The sequence below is a fragment of the Rattus rattus genome, chromosome 4 (genome assembly GCF_011064425.1).
Source record: "Rattus rattus isolate New Zealand chromosome 4, Rrattus_CSIRO_v1, whole genome shotgun sequence".
NCBI lineage: Eukaryota > Metazoa > Chordata > Mammalia > Rodentia > Muridae > Rattus > Rattus rattus.
Genome location: NC_046157.1, coordinates 4,170,536 through 4,194,813, shown reverse-complemented (window position 1 = coordinate 4,194,813; position 24,278 = coordinate 4,170,536). Strand labels below are relative to the sequence as shown.

The window sequence follows — 24,278 nt, the reverse complement described above, 5'->3', positions numbered from 1 at the left end:
TTGAAGCCAGGGATGGTGATTCCCCCAGAAGTTCTTTTATTACTGAGTATAGTTTTCACTATCCTGGGTTTTTTGTTATGCCAAATGAATTTGCAAATTGCTCTTTCTATATTTATAAAGAATTGAGTAGGAATTTTGATGGTGATTACATTGAATCTGTAGATTGCTTTTGGCAAAATGGCCATCTTTACTATATTAATCCTGCCAATCTATGAGCATGGGAGATCTTTCCATCTTCTGAGATCTTCCTCAATTTCTTTCTTCAGAGACTTGAAGTTCTTATCATACAGATCTTTCACTTGCTTGGTTAAAGTCACACCAAGATATTTTATATTATTTGGGACTATTGTGAAGGGTGACATTTCCTTAATTTCTTTCTCAACCTGTTTATCCTTTGAGTAGAGGAAGGCTATTGATTTGTTTGAGTAAATTTTATACCCCAACACTTTGCTGAAGTTGCTTACCGGGTAAAGTAGTTCTCTGGTGGAACCTTTGGGGTCCCTTAAGTACACTATCATATCATCTGCAAATAGTGATATTTTGATTTCTTCCTTTCAAATAGGTATCCCTTTGACCTCCTTTCACTGTCTGATTGCTCTGCCTAGGACTTTGAGTACTATATTGAATAAGTAGGAAAAGAGTGGGCAGCCTTGTCTAGTCCCTGATTTTAGTGGAACTGCTTCAAGTTTCTCTCCATTTTGTTTGATATTACCTACTGATTTGCTGTATATTGCTTTTACTATGTTTAGATATGGGCCTTGATTCCTGATCTTTCCAGGACTTTTATCATGAAGGGGTGTTGAATTTTGTCAAATGCTTTCTCAGCATCTAATGAAATGATCATGTGGTTTTTGTCCTTCAGCTTGTTTATATAATGCATTACGTTGATGGTTTTCCATATATTAAACCATCCCTGCATGCCTGGGATGAAGCCTACTTGATCATAGTGGATGATTGTTTTGATGTGCTCTTGGATTTGGTTTGCCAGAATTTTATTGAGTATTTTTCCGTAAATATTCATAAGGGAAATTGGTCTGAAGTTCTCTTTCTTTGTTGGGTCTTGTGTGGTTTAGGTATAAGAGTAATTGTGGCTTGATAGAAGGAATTCGGTAGCGCTCCATCTGTTTCAATTTTGTGGAATACTTTGGATAGTATTGGTGTGAGGTCTTCTATGAAGGTCTGATAGAATTCTGCACTAAACCCGTCTGGACCTGGGCTCTTTTTGGTTGGGAGACCTTTAATGACTGCTTCTATTTCCTTAGGAGTTATGGGGTTGTTTAACTGGTTTATCTGTTCCTGATTTAACTTCGGTACCTGGTATCTGTCTAGGAAATTGTCCATTTCCTGCAGATTTTCAAGTTTTGTTGAATATAGGCTTTTATAGTAAGATCTGATGATTTTTTGAATTTCCTCTGAATCTGTAGTTATGTCTCCTCTTCATTTCTGATTTTGTTAATTTGGACACGCTCTCTGTGTCCTCTCTTTAGTCTGGCTAAGGGTTTATCTATCTAGTTGATTTTCTCAAAGAATCAACTTTTTGGTTCTGTTGATTCTTTCTATGGTCCTTTTGTTTCTACTTGGTTGATTTCAGCTCTGAGTTTGATTATTTCCTGCCTTCTACTCCTCCTGGGTGTATTTGCTTCTTTTTTTTTGTTCTAGAGCTTTTAGGTGTGCTGTCAAGCTGCTGACATATGCTCTCTCCTGTTTCTTTCTGCAGGCACTCAGAGCTATGAGTTTTCCTCATAGCACGGCTTTCATTGTGTCCCATAAGTTTGGGTATGTTGTATCTTCATTTTCATTAAATCCTAAGAAGTCTTTAATTTCTTTATTTCTTCCTTGACCAAACTGTCCTTGAGTAGAGCATTGTTCAACTTCCACATATATGTGGGCTTTCTGTCATTATTGTTGTTATTGAAGACCAGTCTTGGTGCATGGTGATCTGATAGGATGCATGGGATTATTTCTATCTTCCTATTTGTTGAGGCCTGTTTTATGACCGATTATATGGTCAATTTTGGAGGTCCCATGAGGTGCTGAGAAGAAGGTATATCCTTTTGATTTAGGATGGAATGTTCTATAAATATCTGTTAAATCCATTTGGTTCATAACTTCTGCTAGTTTCTCTATGTCTTTGTTTAATTTCTGTTTCCATGATCTGTCTATTGATGAGAGTGGGGTGTTGAAATCTCCTACTATTATCGTGTGAGGTGCAATGTGTGCTTTGAGCTTTAGTAAGGTTTTTTATGTATATATATATATATATATATATATATATATATATGTATGTATGTATGTATGTATGTATGTATGTATGTATATAGGTGCCCTTGTATTTGGAGCATAGATATTTAGGATTGAGAGTTCATCTTGGTGGTTTTTTCCTGTGATGAATATGAAGTGTCCTTCCTTATCTTTTTTGATGACTTTTGGTTGAAAGTCAATTTTATCTGATATTAGAATGGCAACTCCATCTTGTTTCTTCAGGCCATTTGCTTGGAAAGTTGTTTTCCAGCCATTTACTCTGAGGTAGTGTCTGTCTTTATCTCTGAGGTGTGTTTCCGGCATGCAGCAAAATGCTGGATCCTCTTTACATATCCAGTCTGTTAGTCTATGTCTTTTTATTGGGGAATTGAGTCCGTTGATGTGGAGAGATATTAAGGAATAGTGATTGTGGCTTCCTGTTATTTTCATTGTTAGAGGTGGAAATATGTTGGTTTGTCTCTCTTTTGGTTTCATTGCAAGGAAATTATATTCTTGCTTTCTGTACGTTGTAGTTTCTCTCCTTGTGTTGGAGTTTTCCATCTATTATCCTTTGTAGGTCTGGATTTGTAGAAATATATTTTGTAAACTTGGTTTTGTCATGGAATATCTTGATTTCTCCATCTATGTTAATTGAGAGTTTTGCTGGATACAGTAACCTGGGCTGGCATTTGTGTTCTCTTAGGGTCTGTATGACATCTGCCCAGGATCTTCTGGCTTTCATAGTCTCTGGCAAGAAGTCTGGTGTGATTCTGATAGGTCTGCCTTTATATGTTACTTGACCTTTTCCCTTTACTGCTTTTAATATTTTTTCTTTGTTTTATGCATTTGGTGTTTTAACTATTATGTGACAGGAGGAGTTTCTCTTCTGGCCCAATCTATTTGGAGTTCTGTAGGCTTCTTGTATGTTTATGGGCATCTCTTTCTTTAGGTTAGGGAAGTTTTCTTGTATAATTTTGTTGAAGATATTTACTGGTCCTTTGAGCTGGGAGTCTTTGCTCTCCTCTATCCCTCATATGCTTAGGTTTGGTCTCCTCACTGTGCCCTGGATTCTATGAATGTTTTGGGTTAGCAGCTTTGTGCATTTTGCATTGTCTCTGACTCTTGTGGCAATGTTTTCTGTGGCATCTTCTGCCCTGAGATTGCCTTTCAATCTCCTGTATCCTGTTGGTGATGCTTGCATCTGTGACTCCTGATCTCTTTCCTAGTTTTTCTGTCTCCAGGTTGGTGTCCCTTTGTGATATCTTTATTGTTTCTATTTCCATTTTTAGATTCTGGATGGTTTTGTTCAATTCCTTCACCTGTTCGATTGTGTTTTCCATAACTATTTAGGGGGTTTTTGCGTTTCCTCTTTAAGGGCTTCTGCTTGTTTACCTGTGTTGTCCTGTATTTCTTTAAGGGAGTTATTTTTGTCCTCCTTTAGGTCCTCTATCATCATTATGAGATGTGATTTGAAATCCAAATCTTGCTTTTCCATTGTGTTGTGGTATCTAGGGATTGCCGAGATGGGAGAACTGTGTTCTGATGATGTCAAGTGTTCTTGGTTTCTCTTGCTTAGGTTCTTGCACTTGCCTCTCACCATCTGCTCATCTCTTATGGTCTTGCTGTCTCTGACTGGAGCTTCTTCCTCCTGTGGGCCTGTGAGTCTGTGATCTTAGGAGTGAGAGCACTCCTGGGAGACCAGCTCTCTCCATGCAGGCTTTGGCTTGTGAGGGGCTGTGGGACAGCCATAGCTCGGGATGCAGATGGAGACCAGAAAGATCCTGTCCCAGGCTGCTTCATGGTTCCTGTGCCCTGTGCTCTCCTGGCAGGTCCCTCTTTGGACAGTTAATGGAGCAAAAGTGCGTTCTCACCTGGGCTTAGAAGTCAGATCACTTGTGGGAGACTAGCTCTCTAGGGGCAGGTTTTGTGTCCAGAGGACTGTGGGACAGCCTTAGCTCTCAGGTGCAGATGGAGACTGGGATGGTCCTGTCTGTCTTCTATCTTCTTAACATAGACAGTAGACACTAGGCTAGCCAGGGCCACAGAGGACTATCTCGGTTTCCAAAGAAGCAAAAAGCAAGCAAGCAAGCAAACAAACAAACAAACCCAGATCTTTAAAATGTATGATACTTCATAGCACCCAGGACCTGAAATCTGTGGGTGAACAAAACAATCTAGGGAGTGGGCTTAATCATACTGTAAATATTAGGTGACAGGTAGCAAAGGACCTTGAGTTTTGATGGCCACATCAGTTCAAGACAAAAATTCTTTGTTCTGAGACATGTAGGTGTTGTTAACTTTTGAAGTTAAACCACTTGGAAAAGTTTGGCTCTATTGAGAGTTGAGTGCTAGCAAAACCCAACTGGTCTTTCAGAAACATGGCAGAGAAGTTGGTCCCAGGCCTAGTATTCCATGGATTGTGGGAGGGGCAGACATAGCTTTTCCCTTGAGGCCACTAGGTGGCTTCATTGGAGAACCAGTCAAGGCAGGAGTATTAAATCTAACAGTGGCCCTCAGAATTGGGGGGTGGTTTAGAGGGTTTTTAGGGTCTTCTTGGATACATTGTCTTTATAGGTAATATCTTCTGTCTTAATGTGGTCTCTTTCTGGTTCAGTGGTAAGAATTATGACTTTTCTGTACACCCTTAAGTTTAATTGGTCCTACACTTCTTTCTTCCATCTCTCTGCTTTCATCTTGCTTAACCTTTTGACTTCTAGTATCCCTCTTCCACATTCATGTCACATGGATTGTACTTCCCTCCTCCTGTCTTTTTATCTGTTTTTTTCTCCTTTCGTGGACTTCTTTCTTTGACTCCATACTCATTCTTTCATGAATACAGATATATAAAAATTAAAAGCTAGGATCTGCATTTGAGAGAGAAGTGGTTACTGTGAGCCTGGGTTGCCTTACTTAATATATATTATTTTCTCCTTCCATCCATTTTCTTGTAAATTTTATAACTTCATTTTTCTTTATAGCTGGGTAAAATGCCATCGTATATATGAAACAGGATTCATCTGCCATTGGACAGCATAAATAAACATGAATGTGTAGGTCCTTTTGGTCTTTGCCCAGGAGTGGCATATGTGGTAGTTAACTGAGTTTCCTGGTGGCTGTGCTAGTTTACACTCACAAACAGTGAAAGGGATATATATATATATATATATATATATATATATATATGTGTGTGTGTGTGTGTGTGTGTGTGTGTGTGTGTGTGTGTGTGTGTGTGTGTGTGTGTGTGTGTGTGTGTTTTCTTGATAGCTGACTAGGGTGGTGTCGAGCTTAAATCGTTTATTTTAGTGATTTATTTATTTAGTGTAGTATGTGTGTTACTGTGGACATGTGTATGTCACCTTATGTATATAAAGTTCAGGGGTAGATTCTCTTCTTGTATCCTGTGATTGCCAGGGGATTGAACTCAGGATTTCAGGATTGGACGAAGTACTTTTTACCTGTTGATCCAAATTGTTAGCTCCATGTCTGGTATAATTCTGCAAAACTGAAGATTTCTCTGTGCTTGGATTTTCATTATGACTTTAGAGATATATTTTTATTACTGCTTCAATCTCATTGCTTATTATCAATCTGTTTAAATTATTTATCTCATCTTGGCTTAAGTATCTAGAAACCCGTCGTTTTTTTTGAGGTTTTCCAGTTTATGTCCTAGTGCCTTTCTGGATCTCACTGACATCTGTTGCCATGACCTCCTGTTCTCCTCACTCTTGCTGATGGGTATGCTCTTGTTAGTTTAGCTGATGGTTTGTCAGTCTTGCTTGTCTTTTCAAAGAACCAACTCTTGTTTTAGTTTAGGTCTTTTTTTGTATTTTCTTTTCATTACTTAGTGCAATGATGATATTAATTATTTCTGTCTGCTGATTTGGGAATTTGCTCATGCTTGTTGTTTTTCCCAACCCCTTAAGGCACATTGTTATTCATTTGAGGTTTTTTTTTTTCATTCATTCATTCATTCATTCATTCATTTATTTATTGGCTATTTTCTAATCAAGAGTATATTTTCTGCCCACTAAGCAATGTCATTTAGAAGAACAATTAGTAAAATTTGAACAAGAAAGACAATGAAAATTTGTTTTAACATTTTCTCTCAGGGAACACTTCAACCTAAGGAAAACACCTTGCAGTCTGGATCCTTTATTTCCTTTTTGTCCATTAGGTGATTGAATTCGTATGGAATGGGCTCCAGCAGCTCAGGCTCCTTTCCGTTAGTCCTCACAAAGTGGGCTTCTCTGGGTGGCGCAGGCTGGTGCTTCAGCTGAACCCAGGTGCCCTTCTCTTTGGCTTCCTTTTTCTTCTGATCGTTCTCCTTCACCAGCTTCAGGAAGCCGTCTCTGCTCTTCGAGTGCTTGATGTGCTCAATCCTCACATTGATCCTCTTGGCCAGAATCTTGCCCTTAACTTGCTTGTTTACAATGATGCCCACAGCATGCTGGGTGACATTGTAGACTCTTCCAGTTTTGCTGTGGTAACACTTATGGGGCATTCCTTTTTGAACAGTGCCCATTCCCTTGCTGTCTACAATATCATCCTTCTTGTAGATTCGCATGTGCGTGGCCAAAGGAACAACTCCATGTTTCCTAAAGGCCTAGAGAACACGTACCTAGTGCCTCTCCTCTTTCCTTTTGTGTCCGTCATTTTGGCGAGTTACTGGAAGACGGCTGCCGCCTTCTTTTATTTTTTATAAGGTAGGTCCTTGCTGCTCTAAACTTTCCTCTAAGAAATACTGTTATTTATATAGGTTTTGGTATGTTGTGATTTCATTTTCATTAAAATCTATGAATTTTTTATGGACTCACTTGTCAATAATAATTTTGTTAATTTCAATGAGTTTGTATATTTTTGTAGTTCCTTGATTTCTTGATTTATTTGTTTGTGGTCAGATCAAGATAAAAGAAGTTTTCTGATATTTAGAAAAAATTTCCTTTTTGTCCCAGCTCATGATATGTTTTAGTAAAAACTTCAGGGGAAGCTAAGAAGAATGTGAATTCTACACTTGTTTTATTTCTGTTGCTGTAACAAATGCTCCTAAAAAAACAACTGAGGGAAGAATGTTGATTTGACTAACCGCAATTCTAGGTTATAGTACATTCTTGAGGTAAAGGCCAGGCAGGAAATTAAGTTAGCGCATCCCAGCTAAGAACAGAAAGAGAAGGAACGCACATGCCCTTGCTTGCTCTCTGCTAGCTTTTACTCTCTCTCCCTCAGGCCTGCCTAGGGACTGCTGCCCCCACCTCCAACACACACCATAGTCCACACAGCTAACACAGCCTCCTACCAACGTGCTCTCATGCCAGTATGCTCTACAAGTTAAACAGCACAGTGATGTTGGTGTGGAAGATTCTGTAGATGTTTTTAGGTACATTTGATCTGCAATGCTGAATGAAAAAAAGAAATAAAAAGAGAAAAGGACATGACTGCTTCTCAGTATGGTGTAGGAGAAACTTTACTATGCAGATGTTGGAGAGCACAGTCAGAGGCGGACACTTCTGGGAGAGCCCAAAGTGGTCAGGACCCTGAGCCTTGTGGGTATAGGGGGAGGGGAAAGAGAGGGGAACCAGGTGCTGCAGGTAACCAAGATGTCTGGATTATTTGAGGAAGAACCTCTAGGGGAGGGCAGCCCAGCCCCTGGATTGGAGAGTTCAGGGTAGAGGGTGGGGTATGCCAGTCTTACCCTGTAACAGATGGGACTGAGAGATGCTGGGAGAAGAACCCGGAGGCCAGGTCTGCTTTGACAATGTTAGATATAGGCACTTCAGCCGCTTGTCTGGAGTTTGAAACTCAACAATGTCATTTAATTTGGGTGTTTCTCTGTGAGTTTTTCATGTGCTTGTTTACGGTCTTCATGATCTGTCTTGGTAACCTTTGTTAGATTGGGATTGATGGATAAAAGAAAGACAGGTATCTACAGAAGCAGCACTGTTCTTTAATCAGAACAACTCAAAGGCCATAGTCTTTCCATGGAAGTGGAGACTGCACATATGGCGTGAGGGTCTTGGAGTTTTTAAGAAAAGAAAAGGGAGAATGGGGAGAAGCTGTGGCTGTAGCCACCCCAGCTCCTGTGGTCCCTGCAGCTGTCTCTGCTGCCACTACCACATCAGCTCAGGAAGAGCCTGCAGCATCACCAGAGCCCAGAAAAGAGACAGATTTGTGAAGCTGAAGGTGACGACCTTGAGGACTTAGAGAGGCACTGCAGGAGAAAGCCCTGCTATGGAAGGATCAAGGGTCCCCGCAGTTCTAGGCGGACATGTTTGTTACGTTGTAAATTTTATTTGGTTTGTACTGAATTCCACTTCAAAATTGCTAAAATGTGTTTGAACTTTAGACTATAACATTTGTTATAATAATTGTTAGGTCGAAGTTCATGTTTTAAAAAGGGGGCGTGTCTGCCCAGAAGTGAGCTGATACCGTCCCACAGTTCCCTGCACCCAAACCCCATGGGGAAGAGAGCTGACCACCCAGGAGTGCAGACATCCTGAGACCGCAGGACAGACTGCCACCTCTGTACACCTCTGCCCACAGCCCTGGTCCAAGGGGAAACTGCACAGTGCCTCTGGACACAGGGATATAGGAATAGACAACTGCCGGTACCCGCGGTTCTGGTTTGCGCCCAGGACCGAACTGAACTGGCCAAACAGCTCCCTGCACCCAAATCCCGTTGGGGAGAGAGCTGGAACCCTAAGAAGTGTGGATACTCCTGAGAAGTCAGAGGAGACTACCCTCTGCCCACAGTCCAGAACCAAGAGGGAATTGACAACTGTGACAACTGTGCCCGCTGGGTGCAAGGACCTACACGAGCAATCAGGGGGAGGACCCTTTGATTCCTGCCCAGACCTAGAGCTGGAAGACAGTCTCCAGGAGCGCCAACACACCTGAAATCAGAACATCTGTTCTCAGAAAAGCTGGAAGAAAACAGGAAAACAGGTCTACAGGAGTGCTGACACAGAGGCCTACAGCAGGGTCAAGTCACTCTCAGAAACAGCAAGACAAGCACACACCAGAGACAACCCAATGGCTAGAGGCAAGCGCAGGAACCTAAGCAACAGAAACCAAGACTACTTGGAATCATCAGAGCCCAGTTTTCCCACCAAAGAAAATACTGGATATCCAAACACACCAAAAAAGCAACATTTAGATTTAAAATCACATTTCTTGATAATGATGGAGGACTTTAAGAAAGACATAAAGGACTACCTTAAAGAAATGCAGGAAAACACAAGTAAACAAGTAGAAGCCCTTAGAGAGGAAGCACAAAAATCTCTGAAAGAATTACAGGAAAACACAACCAAACAGGTAAATGAATTGAAAATGGAAATAGAAACAATAAAGAAAATACAAAGGGAGACAACCCTGGATATAGAAAACCCAAGAAAGAGACAAGTAGTCATAGATACAAGCATCACCAAGAGAATACAAGAGATGGAAGAGAAAATCTCAGGGGCAGAAGATACCAGAGAAAACATCGACACAACTGTCAAAGATAATGTAAAACACAAATAGTTCCTAGCCCAAAACATACAGGAAATCCAGGACTCAATGAGAAGATCAAACCTAAGGATAATAGGTATAGAAGAAAGTGAAGACTCCAAACTTAAAAGGCCAGTAAATATATTCAACAAAATTATAGAAGAAAACTTCCCTAACCTAAAGAAAGAGATACCCATAAACATACAAGAAGCCTCCAAACTCCAAATAGATTGGACCAGAAGAGAATTCCTCCTGTCACATAATAGTTAAAACACCTAATGGGGAAACTACACCACAGAAAAAGCTAGAAATTAAACATCTTTCAACAAACTCAAAAGAAGATAGCCACACAAACATAATTCCACCTCTAACAACTAAAATAACAGGAAACAATCACGAATCCTTACTATCTTTTAAAATCAATGGACTCAATTACCCAATGAAAAGACATACACTAACAAACTGGATATATAAAAATGACCCAGCATTTTGGTGCATACAGGAAACATACCTCAGTGACATAGACAGACACTACCTCAGAGTAAAAGGCTGGGAAAAAATTTACCAAGTAAATGGTCCCAAGATACAAGCTAGAATACCCATTCTAATAGCAAATAAAATTGACTTTCAACCGAAAGTTATCAAAAGAGATAAAGAAGGACACTTCATACCCATCAAAGGCAAAATCTTCCAAGATGAACTCTCAATTCTGAACATCTATGCTCCAAATGCAAGGGAACACCCATTCATAAAAGAAACCTTACTAAAGGTCAAAGGATACATTGTACCACACACAATAATAAGGGGAGACTTCAACACTCCACTCTGAGCAATGGACAGATCATGGAAACAGAAACTAAACAGAGAGTGAAACTAACAAGAGGTTATGAACCAAATGGATTTAACAGGTATTTATAGAACATTTCATCCTAAAACAAAAGAATATACCTTCTTCTCAGCACCTCATGGTACCTTCTCCAAAACTGACCATATAATCAATCACAAAACAGGCCTCAACAGATACAAAAAGATTTAAATAATCCCATGCATCCTATCAGATCACCATGGACAGAGACTGGTCTTCAATAACAAAAAATACAACAAAAAAAAAAAAAAAGCAGAAAGCCCACATATACATGGAAACTGAACAATGCTCTACTCAATGATAACCTGGTCAAGGAAGAAATAAAGAAAGAAATTAAAAACTTTTTAGAATTTAATGAAAATGAAGGTACAACATACCCAAATTTATGGGACACAATGAAAGCTGTGCTAAGAGGAAAACTCATAGCTCTGAGTGTCTCCAAAAAGAAACTGGAGAGAGTATACATTAGCAGCTTGACAGCACACCTAAAAATTCTAGAACAAAAAGAAGCAGATACACCCAAGAGGAGCAGGAGGCAGGAAATAATCAAACTCAGGGCTAAAATACACCAAGTAGAAACCAAGAAACCTTTACAAAGAATCAACAAAAGCAGGATCTGGTTCTTTGACAAAATCAACAAGATACATAAACCCTTAGCCAGACTAACCAGAAGGCACAGAGAGTGTTTCCAAATTATCAAAATCAGAAATGAAATGGGAGACATAGCAATAGAAATCGAGGAAATTCAAAAAATCATCAGATCCTACTACAAAAGCCTATACTCAACAAAACTAGAAAATCTGGAGGAAATGGACAATTTTCTAGAAGATATTAGGTATCAAAGTTAAAGCAGGATCAGATAAACCATCTAAACAGTCCCATAATTCCTAAAGGAATAGAAGCAATTATTAAAAGTCTCCCAACCAAAAAGAGTCCAGGACCAGATGGGTTTAGTGTAGATCTTTATCAGACCTTCATAGAAGACCTAATACCCATACTCTCCAAACTATTCCACAAAATAGAAACAGAAGAAACACTACCCAGTTCCTTCTATGAAGCCACAATTACACTTATACCTAAACCACACAGAGACCCAACAAAGGAAAAGAACTTCAGACCAATTTCCCTCATGAATATCGATGCAAAAATAGTAAGATTCTTGCAAACTGGATCCAAGAACACATCAGAATGATCATCCATCTTTAAGGATGTTTCAATATATGGAAATCCATCAACATAATACCCTATATAAACAAACTCAATGAAAAAAACCACATGATCATCTCATTCCATGCTGAGAAAGCATTTGACAAAATATAACAACCCTTCATGATAAAAGTGTGGGAAAGATCACAAATTCATACCTAATCACAGTAAAAGCAATATACAGCAAACCAGAAGTCAACAAAGAATGCTCAACTGAAGAATGCCAAGAAACACCTAAAGAAATGCTCAACATCCTTAGTCATCAGGGAAATGCAAATCAAAACAACCCTGAGATTCCACCTCACACCAGTCAGAATGGCTAAGATCAAAAATTCAGGTGACAGCAGATGCTGACAAGAATGTGGAGAAAGAGGAACCCTCCTCCATTGTTGGTGGGATTGCAGACTGGTACAACCACTCTGTAAATCAGTCTAGAGGTTCCTCAGAAAATTGGACATAGTACTAACTGAGGACCCAGCTATACCTCTCCTGGGCATATACCCAAAAGATGCTCCAACATACAACGAAGACACAGGCTCCACTATGTTTATAGCAGCCTTATTTATAATAGTCAGAAGCTGGAAACAACCCAGATGTCCTTCCACAGAGGAATGGATACAGAAAATGTGGTATATTTACATAACGTAGTATTACTCAGCTATTAAAAACAATGACTACATGAAATTCTCAGGCAAATGGAAGGAACTAGAAAATATCATCCTGAATGAGGTAACCCAGTCACAAAAGAATACACATGGCATGCACTCATTGATAAGTCAATATTAGCCCAAAAGCTTGGCATACCCAAGAAAACAATTCACGGCCCATATGACGCATAAGAAGAAGGAAGACCAAAATGTGGATGCTTCAGTCCTTCTTAGAAAGGGCAACAAAATACTCACGGGAGGAAATACAGGGACAGAGAGTAGAGCAGGAATTGAAGGAAAGGTCAGCCAGAGACTCCCCCACCTGGGGATCCATCTCATGTACAGAGACCAAACCCAGACCCTATGTGGATGCCAAGAAGTGCTTGCTGAGAGGAGTCTGATATGGATGTCTCCTGAGAGGCTCTGCCTCTGATACAGATGAGGATGCTTGCAGCTAATCTTGGGCTGAGCACACAAACCCCAATAGAGGAGTTAGAGAAAGGACTGAAGGAGCTGAAGGAGTTTGCACCCCCATAGGAAGAACAACAACATCAACTAACCAGAGCTCCCAGATTCCCAGGGACTAAACCACCAACCAAAGAGTACACAGGAATGGACCCATGGCTTCATCCGCATATGTAGTAGAGGATGGCTTTGTCAGGCATCAATGGGAAGAGAGGCCCTTGGTCCTGACAGAGCTCGATACCCCAGTGTAGGGGAATGTTAGGGAAGGGAGGTGGGAGGGAGTGGGTATACAGATGAGGGAGCACCCTCATAGAAGCAGGGGGAGGGGGAGATAGGATAGTGGGTGTCTGCAGGGGAAACCAGGAAAGGGGATAAAATTTAAAATATAAATTTAAAGAATCCAATAAAAGAAAAAAAATGTAAAAAAAAAAAAATAAGAGAGAGAGAGAAAGGGGAATATAGAAATAATATAGAAATTATAAGATAAAAGGATAGATTATTGAATCTACTTTTAGACCAAAAACATCAATAAGACAAATAGTTTTACATTGGTGTGGACTTTGTACATTAATACAGATTTAGGACTATGTATTTTTACATTTATAAATATAAATATATATATAGTTTTGTACCTATAAATTCTTAAAAACTGGAATATAAAGTTCTAGTCCTTTTAAAAAGCTGCAATTCCAAACTGTTTGCAATAATTAAGAAGCACAAGTTAATGGTCAGACAGACAAACTCATAGTCGTTTTCGACACTAGTAAAGTTAAATAAAGAAATATGTCTCCGAGGTTGAACAGATCTATAGAATATGACATTTAAAGATGTTTTACTCTTAAAAGGCTTGTTTGGCAGTTAGCCAAGCCAGCTCCTGGCAGCACCCCATTCTACCTCAAAGAAGATGATGACCACAGAAGAACCTCCATATGGTGTTTGCTTCAAATGTGCCAAGCTATCCAAGGGACAAAAAACTGCCCTTGCTTCAACTGCACACAGAATGCTGTCCAAAATGACAAAGGACATACAGGAAAGTTGACTGCTGAGCTTTGCTAAGACAAAGTAAGCAATTCTTCATCATTCCTGCCTCACAGAAAAGTATTATCAAATACTCCTGTCCTGAAGATTGAGGACTGATGTCCAAGGTTCTAGAGAAAGTTTGGGAGATTTTTCCAGGCAGTCTGGGAGAAACGCTGCTAATTAAGGTCAAACTCCACCATGACTGGATAGCCTCTGAGCTCAGTACAAAATGGAAGATTCTCATCTTTAGCTGGTCGTTTCCATCTCTAACCTTGTCCAGGGGATTCTAAGCCCCCACACTGGCATTGACCAGAGGAATGTCACATAGCCTTAGTTAGCTTATAGGATCAATTCCTGCAAACTGACTCCGTATACTGCAACTGAGATGCAGGAAATGCTTCCCCGTGTAGTGAGGTTTGCCAGGTAGCCTAAGTTCCCAGCCAATGACCTACACCCAGCCCAGATATTGCTGCCCTCAGTCTCCCCAAAATGTTAAGCCTTCAATCACCATAAATAAAACTGATCTATCTACTGGGAAAAAAGAAGATAAAGGAAGTCACACCAAGCCTGCAGTCTGGAGAACATGTGTGTTCAGTCGCCTCTGAGCGAAGGCCTTGCCTTGCTCAGGGTAACAATAGCAGAGCTTCCTATTTCCCACCACACGATTGCTCCATTTCCAGCAAACCCTGGGATCCAGTCAAAGGGGAGTGTTCTTGGCAGGTGGCTAGAGTGCCTGGCGCTTGTGTCTATTCCCTTTCTGTCCTTAGGCCACAGTGTCCTCCCCCACGGTGCCTTCCAGCTACCTCCCGACTTTTAGCAGGCACTGCTTCTTTCACTCACAGAGGCCTCTGGAGTCTTGCCCTCCTAAAGGAGGCGGGATGCATGGTGGGAGTCCTGAGGATATAGAGCACCTACCACCTACCTTTCAACAGCCGTTGGAATCACACTGGTCAAGGATGGAGCACCTGGGGTGGCTTTGGACCGCTCTGTGAACCGGGAATCAAACGCTTTCATGGGTTCAATCTTGGATGGGGTTGTTAACATGGAGGGTGACAACGCAGCAGGAGTAGAGGTAGCATTCATACTGGGGGAAAAGACAGGAGATTCATCAAACACAAACAACTAACAATTTTGGGGGTTAGACAATATACTGGGTCTCCACAACCTCAATACGGCATGTCTATCCCACAGGTTTTGCCACTTCCACAGTGACTAAAGTGGAAGCCCTCCCTAGGGTCTTGAAGTCATGGCCTAATCCCGCCCTTCATCTTCAGCCTTGTCCCCTTGTCTAAGCAGGTTCACCTACTGCTCACTGGGATCACAGCAAAGTCTCTGCACTTTGTGGAAAAGCTTGTCCAGCTTTCCTCTTGCACAAACCTAGTCTGAGTCCTGAGCAAAGCTGATAGCCTTGGTTTACCTCATGTAGATTGCTCCTCCACTGCCCACATCCCATTCCCATACCAGATGTCTGCCAATCATCCCCAACGCACTGTTTTCCTCCTCCATGATCTCTAGTTCCAAATCACAAAACACTGCTCAGCTCTGGTGGCACCTGTCCTTCCCCAAAACCCCTTGTTGCTTCCTGAATACTGTGTTGCACTGTCTCCTCTCTGATGTGTACTCATTGTTTGATAAGTGACATCATGCCAGAGACCAGAAGAACGATGCAGAAACCCAAGATTTCTTCCACTGACAGAGAAGCACTTGCCCCTATCAGTTATGATATTTACAACTGGGCCCCACTGCATATTGGAGCCATCTTCCTAAAATGCAAGTCCTAAAACCTGTCTCCCTCTGAGAAAGGCCCAGGGTACCCAGCTTAGAATGGAAACCCAGCCTTTGCTCCTCTTTTCCCAATCCACCTATGGGACTCGAAGCCCTGCTTTGCCACTGTCCTGGCCCTCAGCTTTCCCTTGATTGTCTTGCATGGGCTCTGAGAGAAGTACTTTCTACAGTATCAATGAAACCTGCTTGTTAAGCCTCCCAATGAACAAATAGCCCTTTCTGCAAAAGGACCCTGAGAGCTACCAGGCAACCCTGAGGATGCCACTTCCTTATTGGAGGACAAGCACCTGCCAATCAAGGCCTTGTATATACCTGGTCCTTACAGTGTATAGTCCAAAGTAGGAATGTGGCCCATGTTCACTCTTACTCATGCTCCCTGAGTCCTGACAGACAGTGAAAGCATGGACTCAGTAAATTTGATTCTAAGTGTGGTGGGAAATCTACATGCTCACACGATCACTCTAGCAGCGATGAAGCATGAAACGCACAGCATAGCAGAGGCCGAAGCCAGAAATGTCAGGCCATGTCTGGTCTAGGTCTGCCAGAAAGTAGGTCGATTCTGTTGCAGAAAGTACCTCAGTGGCAGGTCCCTAAATCTTGCAGCTCTAATCTCAGCCAGCTTCTGTCAAGTCACATAGTCTCAGAGACCAACTTAAACAAATCCTCCCATTTAAGGAAGAACTTCATTTTAAGAATTTTTCTTTTTTTAGTAAAGTGTCCATGAACTAATGAGAGAATTAAGCTCGTTTTTTTTCAATGATTTATTTTTATTTTATGTGCATTGGTGTTTTGCCTGCCTGTATGTCTATGTGAGGGTGTCAAATCACTTGGAGCTGGTTTTCAGAAAGTTAGTTGTGAGCTGTCATGTGGGTGCTGGGAATTGAACCCAGGTCCTCTGGAAGAGCAACCAGAACTTTCAACTGCTGAATCACATCTCCAGCCCCTAGAATGAAACCCTTATCCCTGGAACCTAAACTTTCCCCAAGGACACGGCTGATCCTGGGTGTCTACTAACCTGTCCTTACTGACAGGCTCGCCTGTAGGCCTGGCACTGGTGGCTGCCACTGGTTCTGTGCAAGGCTTTGAGGCGCCGAAGGAGGGGGTACTGGAGTCCAGTGGCAGTAGCTGCTGACCACTAGGAGAGGAGAGCATGGTGCCTGCGAGGGAGCTGGAGAGCGGGATGCTGTTGAAGAATGCCGTGGAGAAGTCCCTGTTATCAACAAGGAAAAGTAAATCAGCACAAAAATGTCACACGCAGCATTTTTAACTTCTAAGTAACATTTTTCTGGGTCTTGATGCATGGGTACTTTGCAAAGTTGAGAGTTTAAAATATGAAATACTTAATAAACTGTTTGATTGACTCTATAGTAAACTAGCACTACACATACAACTACAGAACACAATCAAATGCTACTGAGCCTGCCATGAGCCCACAGCATCTGCAGTGGCCTCCCTTCTGAGCAGCTATAGGCTTTCCTACTGGATGGGCACGTACTTTACGTAACACAGCCTATACTGAGAAGCAGGTTTACCTCCCTGCTCCTGTGACATACTACTCCAACAGGAGGTATGAGTGTTGAGGCTGAGGAACCTGGGATGGAGCAGCCAGGGCAACTCCCTGGCCAATTCCTGATTAAAGAATACTGTGTAAGACATATATGGAGCACATAGCAGCCACTCAACTATATATGGAATTATATTGTCTTGTACTAGACAATTCCTGTATAATGTGGGATATATTCAGAGAATATAGTCAGTATAGCAAATGTTTGTTTACATGTGGTTCTGGTAAGCATGTCTAAAGCTCCCTCTTTCATGGTTAAGTCACAGCTCTCTTACGGGAGTGTCTATCTCACCACAACTGACAAGGTCTTTTGGGTTCTGCACTGCTGCTGCTGGTGTATGTTGGTTGGATTTGTGGTACTGGGAGAGAATCCGAGCCTTACACATGTAAAGCAACTGTAATATCGCTGAGCCATGTACCCACCCTTCGTTTCATTTTGATAAAAGGTTTTATAGTAGGTTACACAGGTGGACAATGAACTCATTGTGCAGCCTAGATAGGCCTCCTGAATGGCAAGGATTACTGGTCTGCCCTGCAAAGATCACCCTTACAGTTTTATCAAATTCCTTGCTATCAGTCAATTTGATGGATAATAAATAGTATTCTACTACAGTTTTGCTCCAAGGAAACAAATGAGGGGAAAAAGGTTTTTGTTACTATAGATTTTAGCCTGACTAAAACAATGTCATTTTGGTGTGATTTAAATCTTATGTCATTTATGGAAAATAACTTTTTTACCTCTGAGATTATAAAAGTACTCTTCCATAAACTCTTATAAAACTGCAAACAAAAAGGTATGGTAACTCACACCTTTAACACCAGCAATCAGGAGGTAAAGGAAGATGGATATGAGTTCAAAGCTATCTGGATACTGGCCAGCTATGGCTACATAGTGAGTGAGACCTTGTCTTTCAAAAGTGTTAAATGACAACAAAAGAAATAAAACAAGCAAAAAGCTGCTGAGCTTGTAGAAGTTTCTACTTTTAAATTGGTAAAGAGGGTAAGATCCAATGTGGCTTCTAGAGGGACAAGTCATCCGGTTTCTCATTTGCTGAATTGGCCAATGCCTCATCACTAATTTAGACATTGCCTTTAAAACTCCCTTAAGGCAGGCATGGTGGTGCACACCTTTAATACCAGCAATCAGAAGGCAGAGGCAAGTGGAGCTCTGTGAGTGCCAAGCCACCATCATCTACATGATGAGTAACAGGCTAGCAGGGGCAACAAAATGAACCTTTTTTAAACTCTCTTGAATGGGGTAGTGAGAAGACTCAGTTGGTAATGATGAGAACCTGACTTCTGATCTCCACCAATCACATAAGAAGCCAAACACAATGCCATGAGCCTATGATCTCAGTGCTAAGTGGTGCTTGTTGGCCAGCCAATCTAGCTGAATTAGTAAGCTCCAGGCCCACAAAGAGATCCTATCTCAAAACATACAGTAGAGGCAATAACAACTTCTGCCTCCACATGCACACGTACACACACACACACACACACACACACACACACACACACACACACACACACGCCCTTTAAGCCTTTTGTGGAAATTCTATTATATGCCATTGGCCTGCCTACTCATCTTCAGTACCTCCCTGTTTAAAACTTGTTTACATTTTATTTTCTGGTAGCGTTAGTTTCCCTAATCAACCCCTTTGTTGTTTTGATCTTTCTGAAATATCTCAAATATTACTATTTCTCCATATAACTTAAGAATTACCATTCTAATTGTGAAAATTATGACTACTCTGCTTGGTTCATATTAAATTTGTTTAGGAATAGCTGATATTCTTGATATGAGTCACCTTAGCTAATTTCTAGCACATCTTTTGATTTTTATTTTGTTGAGTTTTCCTTAAGGCTCTCAGAATTCTCTATGGGCATGTTAGGTGAACACATGTGTATGTAGTGAGAAGTGTATGTTGCTGTACATGCACATGTAGAGGCCATAGGTCCATAGCTATCTATGGATAGCCATCTATGTCTATTACTCCCCCATCTTTTTCGTTTTTAGATACCAGTTTTCTCACTGAACCTGGAGTTCACCAATTCAGCTAGAATAGCCAGTCAGTAAGCCCCAAAGATTTGGCTATCCCCACCACCACCATAATCTCTCTCTCTCTCTCTCTCTCTCTCTCTCTCTCTCTCTCTCTCTCTCTCTCTCTCTCTCTCTCTACACACACACACACACACACACACACACACACACACACACACACACACACACACAGTACCTGGGTTTTAATCTGGTGCTAGAGATAGGACCTCATGTTTGTGCAGTAAGTATTCTACCCACTGAGCCATCTCCCCAACCTAAGCAGAATCCTTGAATTTTTCTTCACAGATTTACATTACTTAGTTCAACCTGGTAAGTGTACACCTGTAAGCCCTTCCACTCAAGAGGATAAAAAGGTTACTTATACCTCCAAGTTCAAGATCAGCCTGGACAACACAATAAGATGCTGTCTTTTAAAAAAAAAAAAAAAAAGTCATTTGTGAATGTGATTTCCTCCTTTATATCTTCTAAAGGAACTGCTGCTAAAGTTATTACTTCATCTCATTTGTAGCCAGTGCATGCTCTCACTCACAGAGTTCCTCCAGGACAGGATCCTGCTATGTAGCCAAAACTGCCACAAACACATAAACCTCTTGCCTCTACATCCTAAATGCTGGAATGAGCAGTATATGGCAGCACAATAAGCATTATTCTTTTCTTTTGCTATCTACAGCAATCCCAGTGATGTTCCTCTAGATCATGCCTAGATCATAGATCCTTGAATAATGGCATATTTAATGGTCTCCTGTAAACTCAGTGTTGATTAACTACAAAGAGCCTCAAAAATGAACATTAAATTATAATCAGGGAAGTAAAATGTCATTTTATTTCTAAATGTGATATGAAAGAAGATTTCTAGATGTGATAAGAAAACAATAGTAAATTACCAGCTAAAGAAACTATATTTTCATTTCACTGATTTTAAAGTTAGAACAATGTTGAATTTTATGAAAATGCCCTTAACAACTATGGAACCCAGGTACTAGGGGTGTGGGGGTGTGTGTGTGTGTGTGTGTGTGTGTGTGTGTGTGTGTGTGTGTGTGTGTGTGTGTGTGTTTGTGTCTAACTATACCATTTATTTGTTAAATTATATTCCATAATTTTAAACAACTTTACCTACCTAAAATAAGTCTTATTTGGTGGTGAAATTAAGAGTTTGTTTGTTTGTTTCTTTGTTTGTTTGTTTGTTTGTTTCTGAGATAAGTATACTGTCCTGACTGGCTTGGAACTGCGTATGTAGATAAGACAGGCCTGAAATTCACAGATTTCTGCCTTCTTCTGCCTCTCAAGTGCTGGAATGAAAGGAATGCCCAGCCCTTTCTCTAGCATTTCAGCATGCTATAAGGTTCTCCAAATAACTGTATTATTTAGGAGTGTGCACTGACATTCAGAAACTACATAGGTCTGAGATTTATTATGTTCTTGTGGTGATGAGGTCTATATTGTCCAGGTTTGAGTTCAAATGCTCATCTTACCTCCATCTCCTGAGTAGCTGGGACCATGATATAACATGGTGAATCACCATCATTTAGATTTGTTTCCTTTCTCTCTAGATACTAGAACATGTAACATGTTATTCTAATTCCCCTATGAAAGATTCCTAATCTCGTAGCTTTAAGGAAAGCAAACTAAATTTCTTATCCAGCAATACATCACTTTTAGTAATTGTGTGTATGTGTGTGTATTTGTCTCATATTTTCGATTCATTTATCTGTGAATATCTCCAACTTATAATTACCTTGCACATTTGTTTTTCTTTCTTGATTAGCTAATAATTTGATATATAGCTATTTGTTTCGACATAGGAACCAGGAGGGTAAAACGTAATATAAATATTTATTAACATAATCAAGCTCTGATACCAGAATTAAGTACCCAGTAGTAAGAAGCTGCCTCACACCAACAAAGAGGACACTGTCCTCTGCCTCCTCACTAGGTAAAGCGTGGGAAGACCCAATGGACACTGTGCACCAACACCACCTGCTCCCCTACTGCAGACCTGCAGTGCTCAGAGCACAGGCCCACGCCTGCTTCTAATAAGCAGTAGGAAAGTCCTTACCCTATCATGGGGAGGGTGTAAGATTAAATCACCTGTCTGAGAGGAGTCAAACACGTTCTGAACAAGAGTCTAGTACACCTAGCGGAGAAGTGAGATTAGCACATCTTTAGTTTTGAAGGGATACAAGGAATACCTGAAATAGCTCATGGATAAGCAACTGAAAAATGTAAAGATTATAGAGTCTCTGTGAAAAGCTTCCTGATGCTCTGAGCTGATTCTGTGTGGGTCTAAAACCCAGAGAGACACCTGACAATGGTGAATCCTTCGATTCAGCAGTCCTAGAGAACAATCACTACAAACACACATCTCACTGCAGGTATGCAGACAACAGCAAATGTGAAGAGGTTGATACTCCCAGCTCCCTGACTCCACAGAGTGAATAATGCATCTCAGAGCCCTACCCTCTGTCCAGCAGTTCCACTTCAGGAATTATCCAAGAGGACAGTCAAGTGTGTGTTCAAAGATTAACATTCACAGAAAAATGGACACAAAATGAAAGTTAAGGAGCTGGCTCGTTAACTCCTGGTGCATTCAGACACAGGAGTCTGGGTAACCAGCAATCAATGCTTCAGGACTACTTATTCAGTGGATGAAAGTCAAGACACAGTAGCAAGTGGGAAAAGCCTGGATACAGATATCAAAATGGTAACAGAGGCTGCATTATGAGTGATATTTATCTTCTTCTTTGGACTTTTATCTTTCTAAATTTTCAACTATATGTCTTTCATAATGGGGCTGGGGGCAGGTGTTACAAAAGGAAGAAATCATAACTTCCTTTTTTGCCCTACAGTACCTTGCCAGAAGCTAGGCAGAATAAAGGGCCAGCAAATGGGGACATTCTGGCCTTGGGCCACTCAGTTCCTACCCTTCTACATGTGTGGAGAGCATATGCAAAGCCCTATGGGAACCACAGGGCTTTGAGAGTATGGGAATTGGCCCCAGAGTTTTCCAAGATCCTAACTGGCTAACTGACAAAAGAAGAAAAGACCTCCCCAGACAAGGGCACAGAAAGCGTGGTGAATGAATGAGTACCCAGTGTCCAGCTGTGCTATGCAAAGAGGCGTGATTCTCCTCCGACCATCTGCTGTCCGTGTTTCCACTTGTTTCTTCAAAAGATTCTGGCAAAGTAGAGTCGAATAAGTGAATACAAAACTTTCAGCTAACCACATCCAAATATCAAAAAGTAGAGCTGCCCTTTCCTTCCCTTTATGATGAGGACAAGTCTAGGACTTGGTGCTCACGTTGCCTTCCAAGAACCTGGCACCCACCATTCTTCTCTCTGCTCCTATGAATTTGACTACGTCTCTTCTCATCAGGCAGTCCTTGTGCATCTTATCTCTGTTTCACCATAAGGGTATAAGCATTAAATGTCAATATGTCACATATATCTCACTATGGTGATGAAAAACAAAGGCTTCTAAGGAAATGTATGCTAATTCTCCTTTCCATAGCCTTATTGGTACAAAGTCAAGCAGCTGCCAAACTTAGACACGTTAGCAGGTCACGTTTGTGATTTGACACAGAGAAGCATCAAACATAGGCAGCTCCCAGCTGAACTGGCTCTAAGAGCCTTCTCCCTGTCACAGTGACCAGGCATGATCAAACTCAGGATGTAAGCACATGACATCTAACAACCACTAGGTAGTTCAGGGGCCTTAAGATTAAGGTGTGAATTTGTGAGCCATACTTTATTTATAGTAAATAAAAAATAAACAAACATGTCACTCTGTACCACAGGCTGAACTAGAATATATTAGATATAGCCTAGGCTATGATCACCCTGTGTCAGCCTGCCAGGTGCTAGAGTTATTTATAAATGTGGCCCATCATGCCTGGCTCCAAACTGACTTTTATCATGGCTTCCTTCCTCCATAAAGGCTCATAACTGTGGTCTCCAATCACACCTGTTGGCCTCCACAAGCACCTCAACATGGTTCTTTCTCAGTTCTCAGTGAGCTCCATGCCTCAGACACTGCCCTGCCCCATTATTCCTGTCCACCAGTAAAATGCAGGCTTCCGGAAGAAAGGGAACCCAAACAGCTCTAAGGGCAAGTAATCTAATTTCTCAGCATCTACACCTTCCTAGAGATGTGTAGGTGAAGGCTTGCAGTTTCTGCAAAGGACAACCTCTTGCTCCCTGGGGAATAGAGACTTAAGATGAAGGTTTAAAGCCATTATTAGCATGGGCCCCAGCAGGCTAGGTTCCAGCCTCATACTTACCACATACCCTCTTCATCATGGCTCATGCCCCAGGCCTATCTCTGTGCCCTATGCAGACCTCCTGTTTCATGTCCCATCTGTTCGCCCCCTCTGTCCTGTCTCTCGGCAAGTGCTCATGTCTTTTAGTGCCACTGGACCATGCCCTCACCTTTCTGATATCTTCTAGACTTTCCCCATTGACCACACCCGTGACTGAGGATGCTGAGCTTGTCTCCCTAGTAGTGGCGTTCTTCTGATCCAGCTGCTGCTGTTGCTGTCTCCGCTGGTACTTGAGCATCTCAGGGTTCTCAATAACAGCTGTGGAAAGCTGGGCCTCAGTCATTATTGCCAGGCTCTTGCCATAGGTGGACTGGTGAATTCGGCTCTGTAGGAAGCAGGGAGAGGTTTGACATGTGGATTTGAGTATCGCCATGGCTGAAGTTACCAACCAGCAGGTGCAGAACAGTGCTGACTCTCCTGCCTCTAAGAGCAGAACAGCCCAGGAGGTCAGCTCACCATCAGTTCCCACTCGACTGCCTGTCACTGGCATGTCTGTCAACATCTCCCACTCCTCACAAGGTATCTACAGCCTCCTGTACATAAATCATTTACATGACTAGTACAAAACATATGGCCATGAATACTCTCTCACCTGAAATGCAGATTCCCAAATTGGTATCTTAAGG

General features: G+C 41.4%; 1 protein-coding gene across 6 annotated transcripts in view; it reads right to left on the bottom strand.

Moving 5' to 3' along the window:
• The window catches only part of LOC116898681 (protein HIRA), a 105,314-nt gene that overhangs the window by 33,924 nt on the left and 47,112 nt on the right, over positions 1-24,278 (bottom strand). For all 6 annotated transcript variants that reach the window (XM_032899935.1, XM_032899937.1, XM_032899934.1 and 3 more), the window contains 4 exons: positions 23,762-23,977; positions 22,426-22,511; positions 16,727-16,921; positions 14,849-15,010 (listed from right to left, as the gene is read on the bottom strand). In XM_032899935.1, coding sequence (XP_032755826.1) covers positions 14,849-15,010; positions 16,727-16,921; positions 22,426-22,511; positions 23,762-23,977 — 659 coding nt within the window. The remainder of the gene's footprint in view (positions 1-14,848; positions 15,011-16,726; positions 16,922-22,425; positions 22,512-23,761; positions 23,978-24,278) is intronic.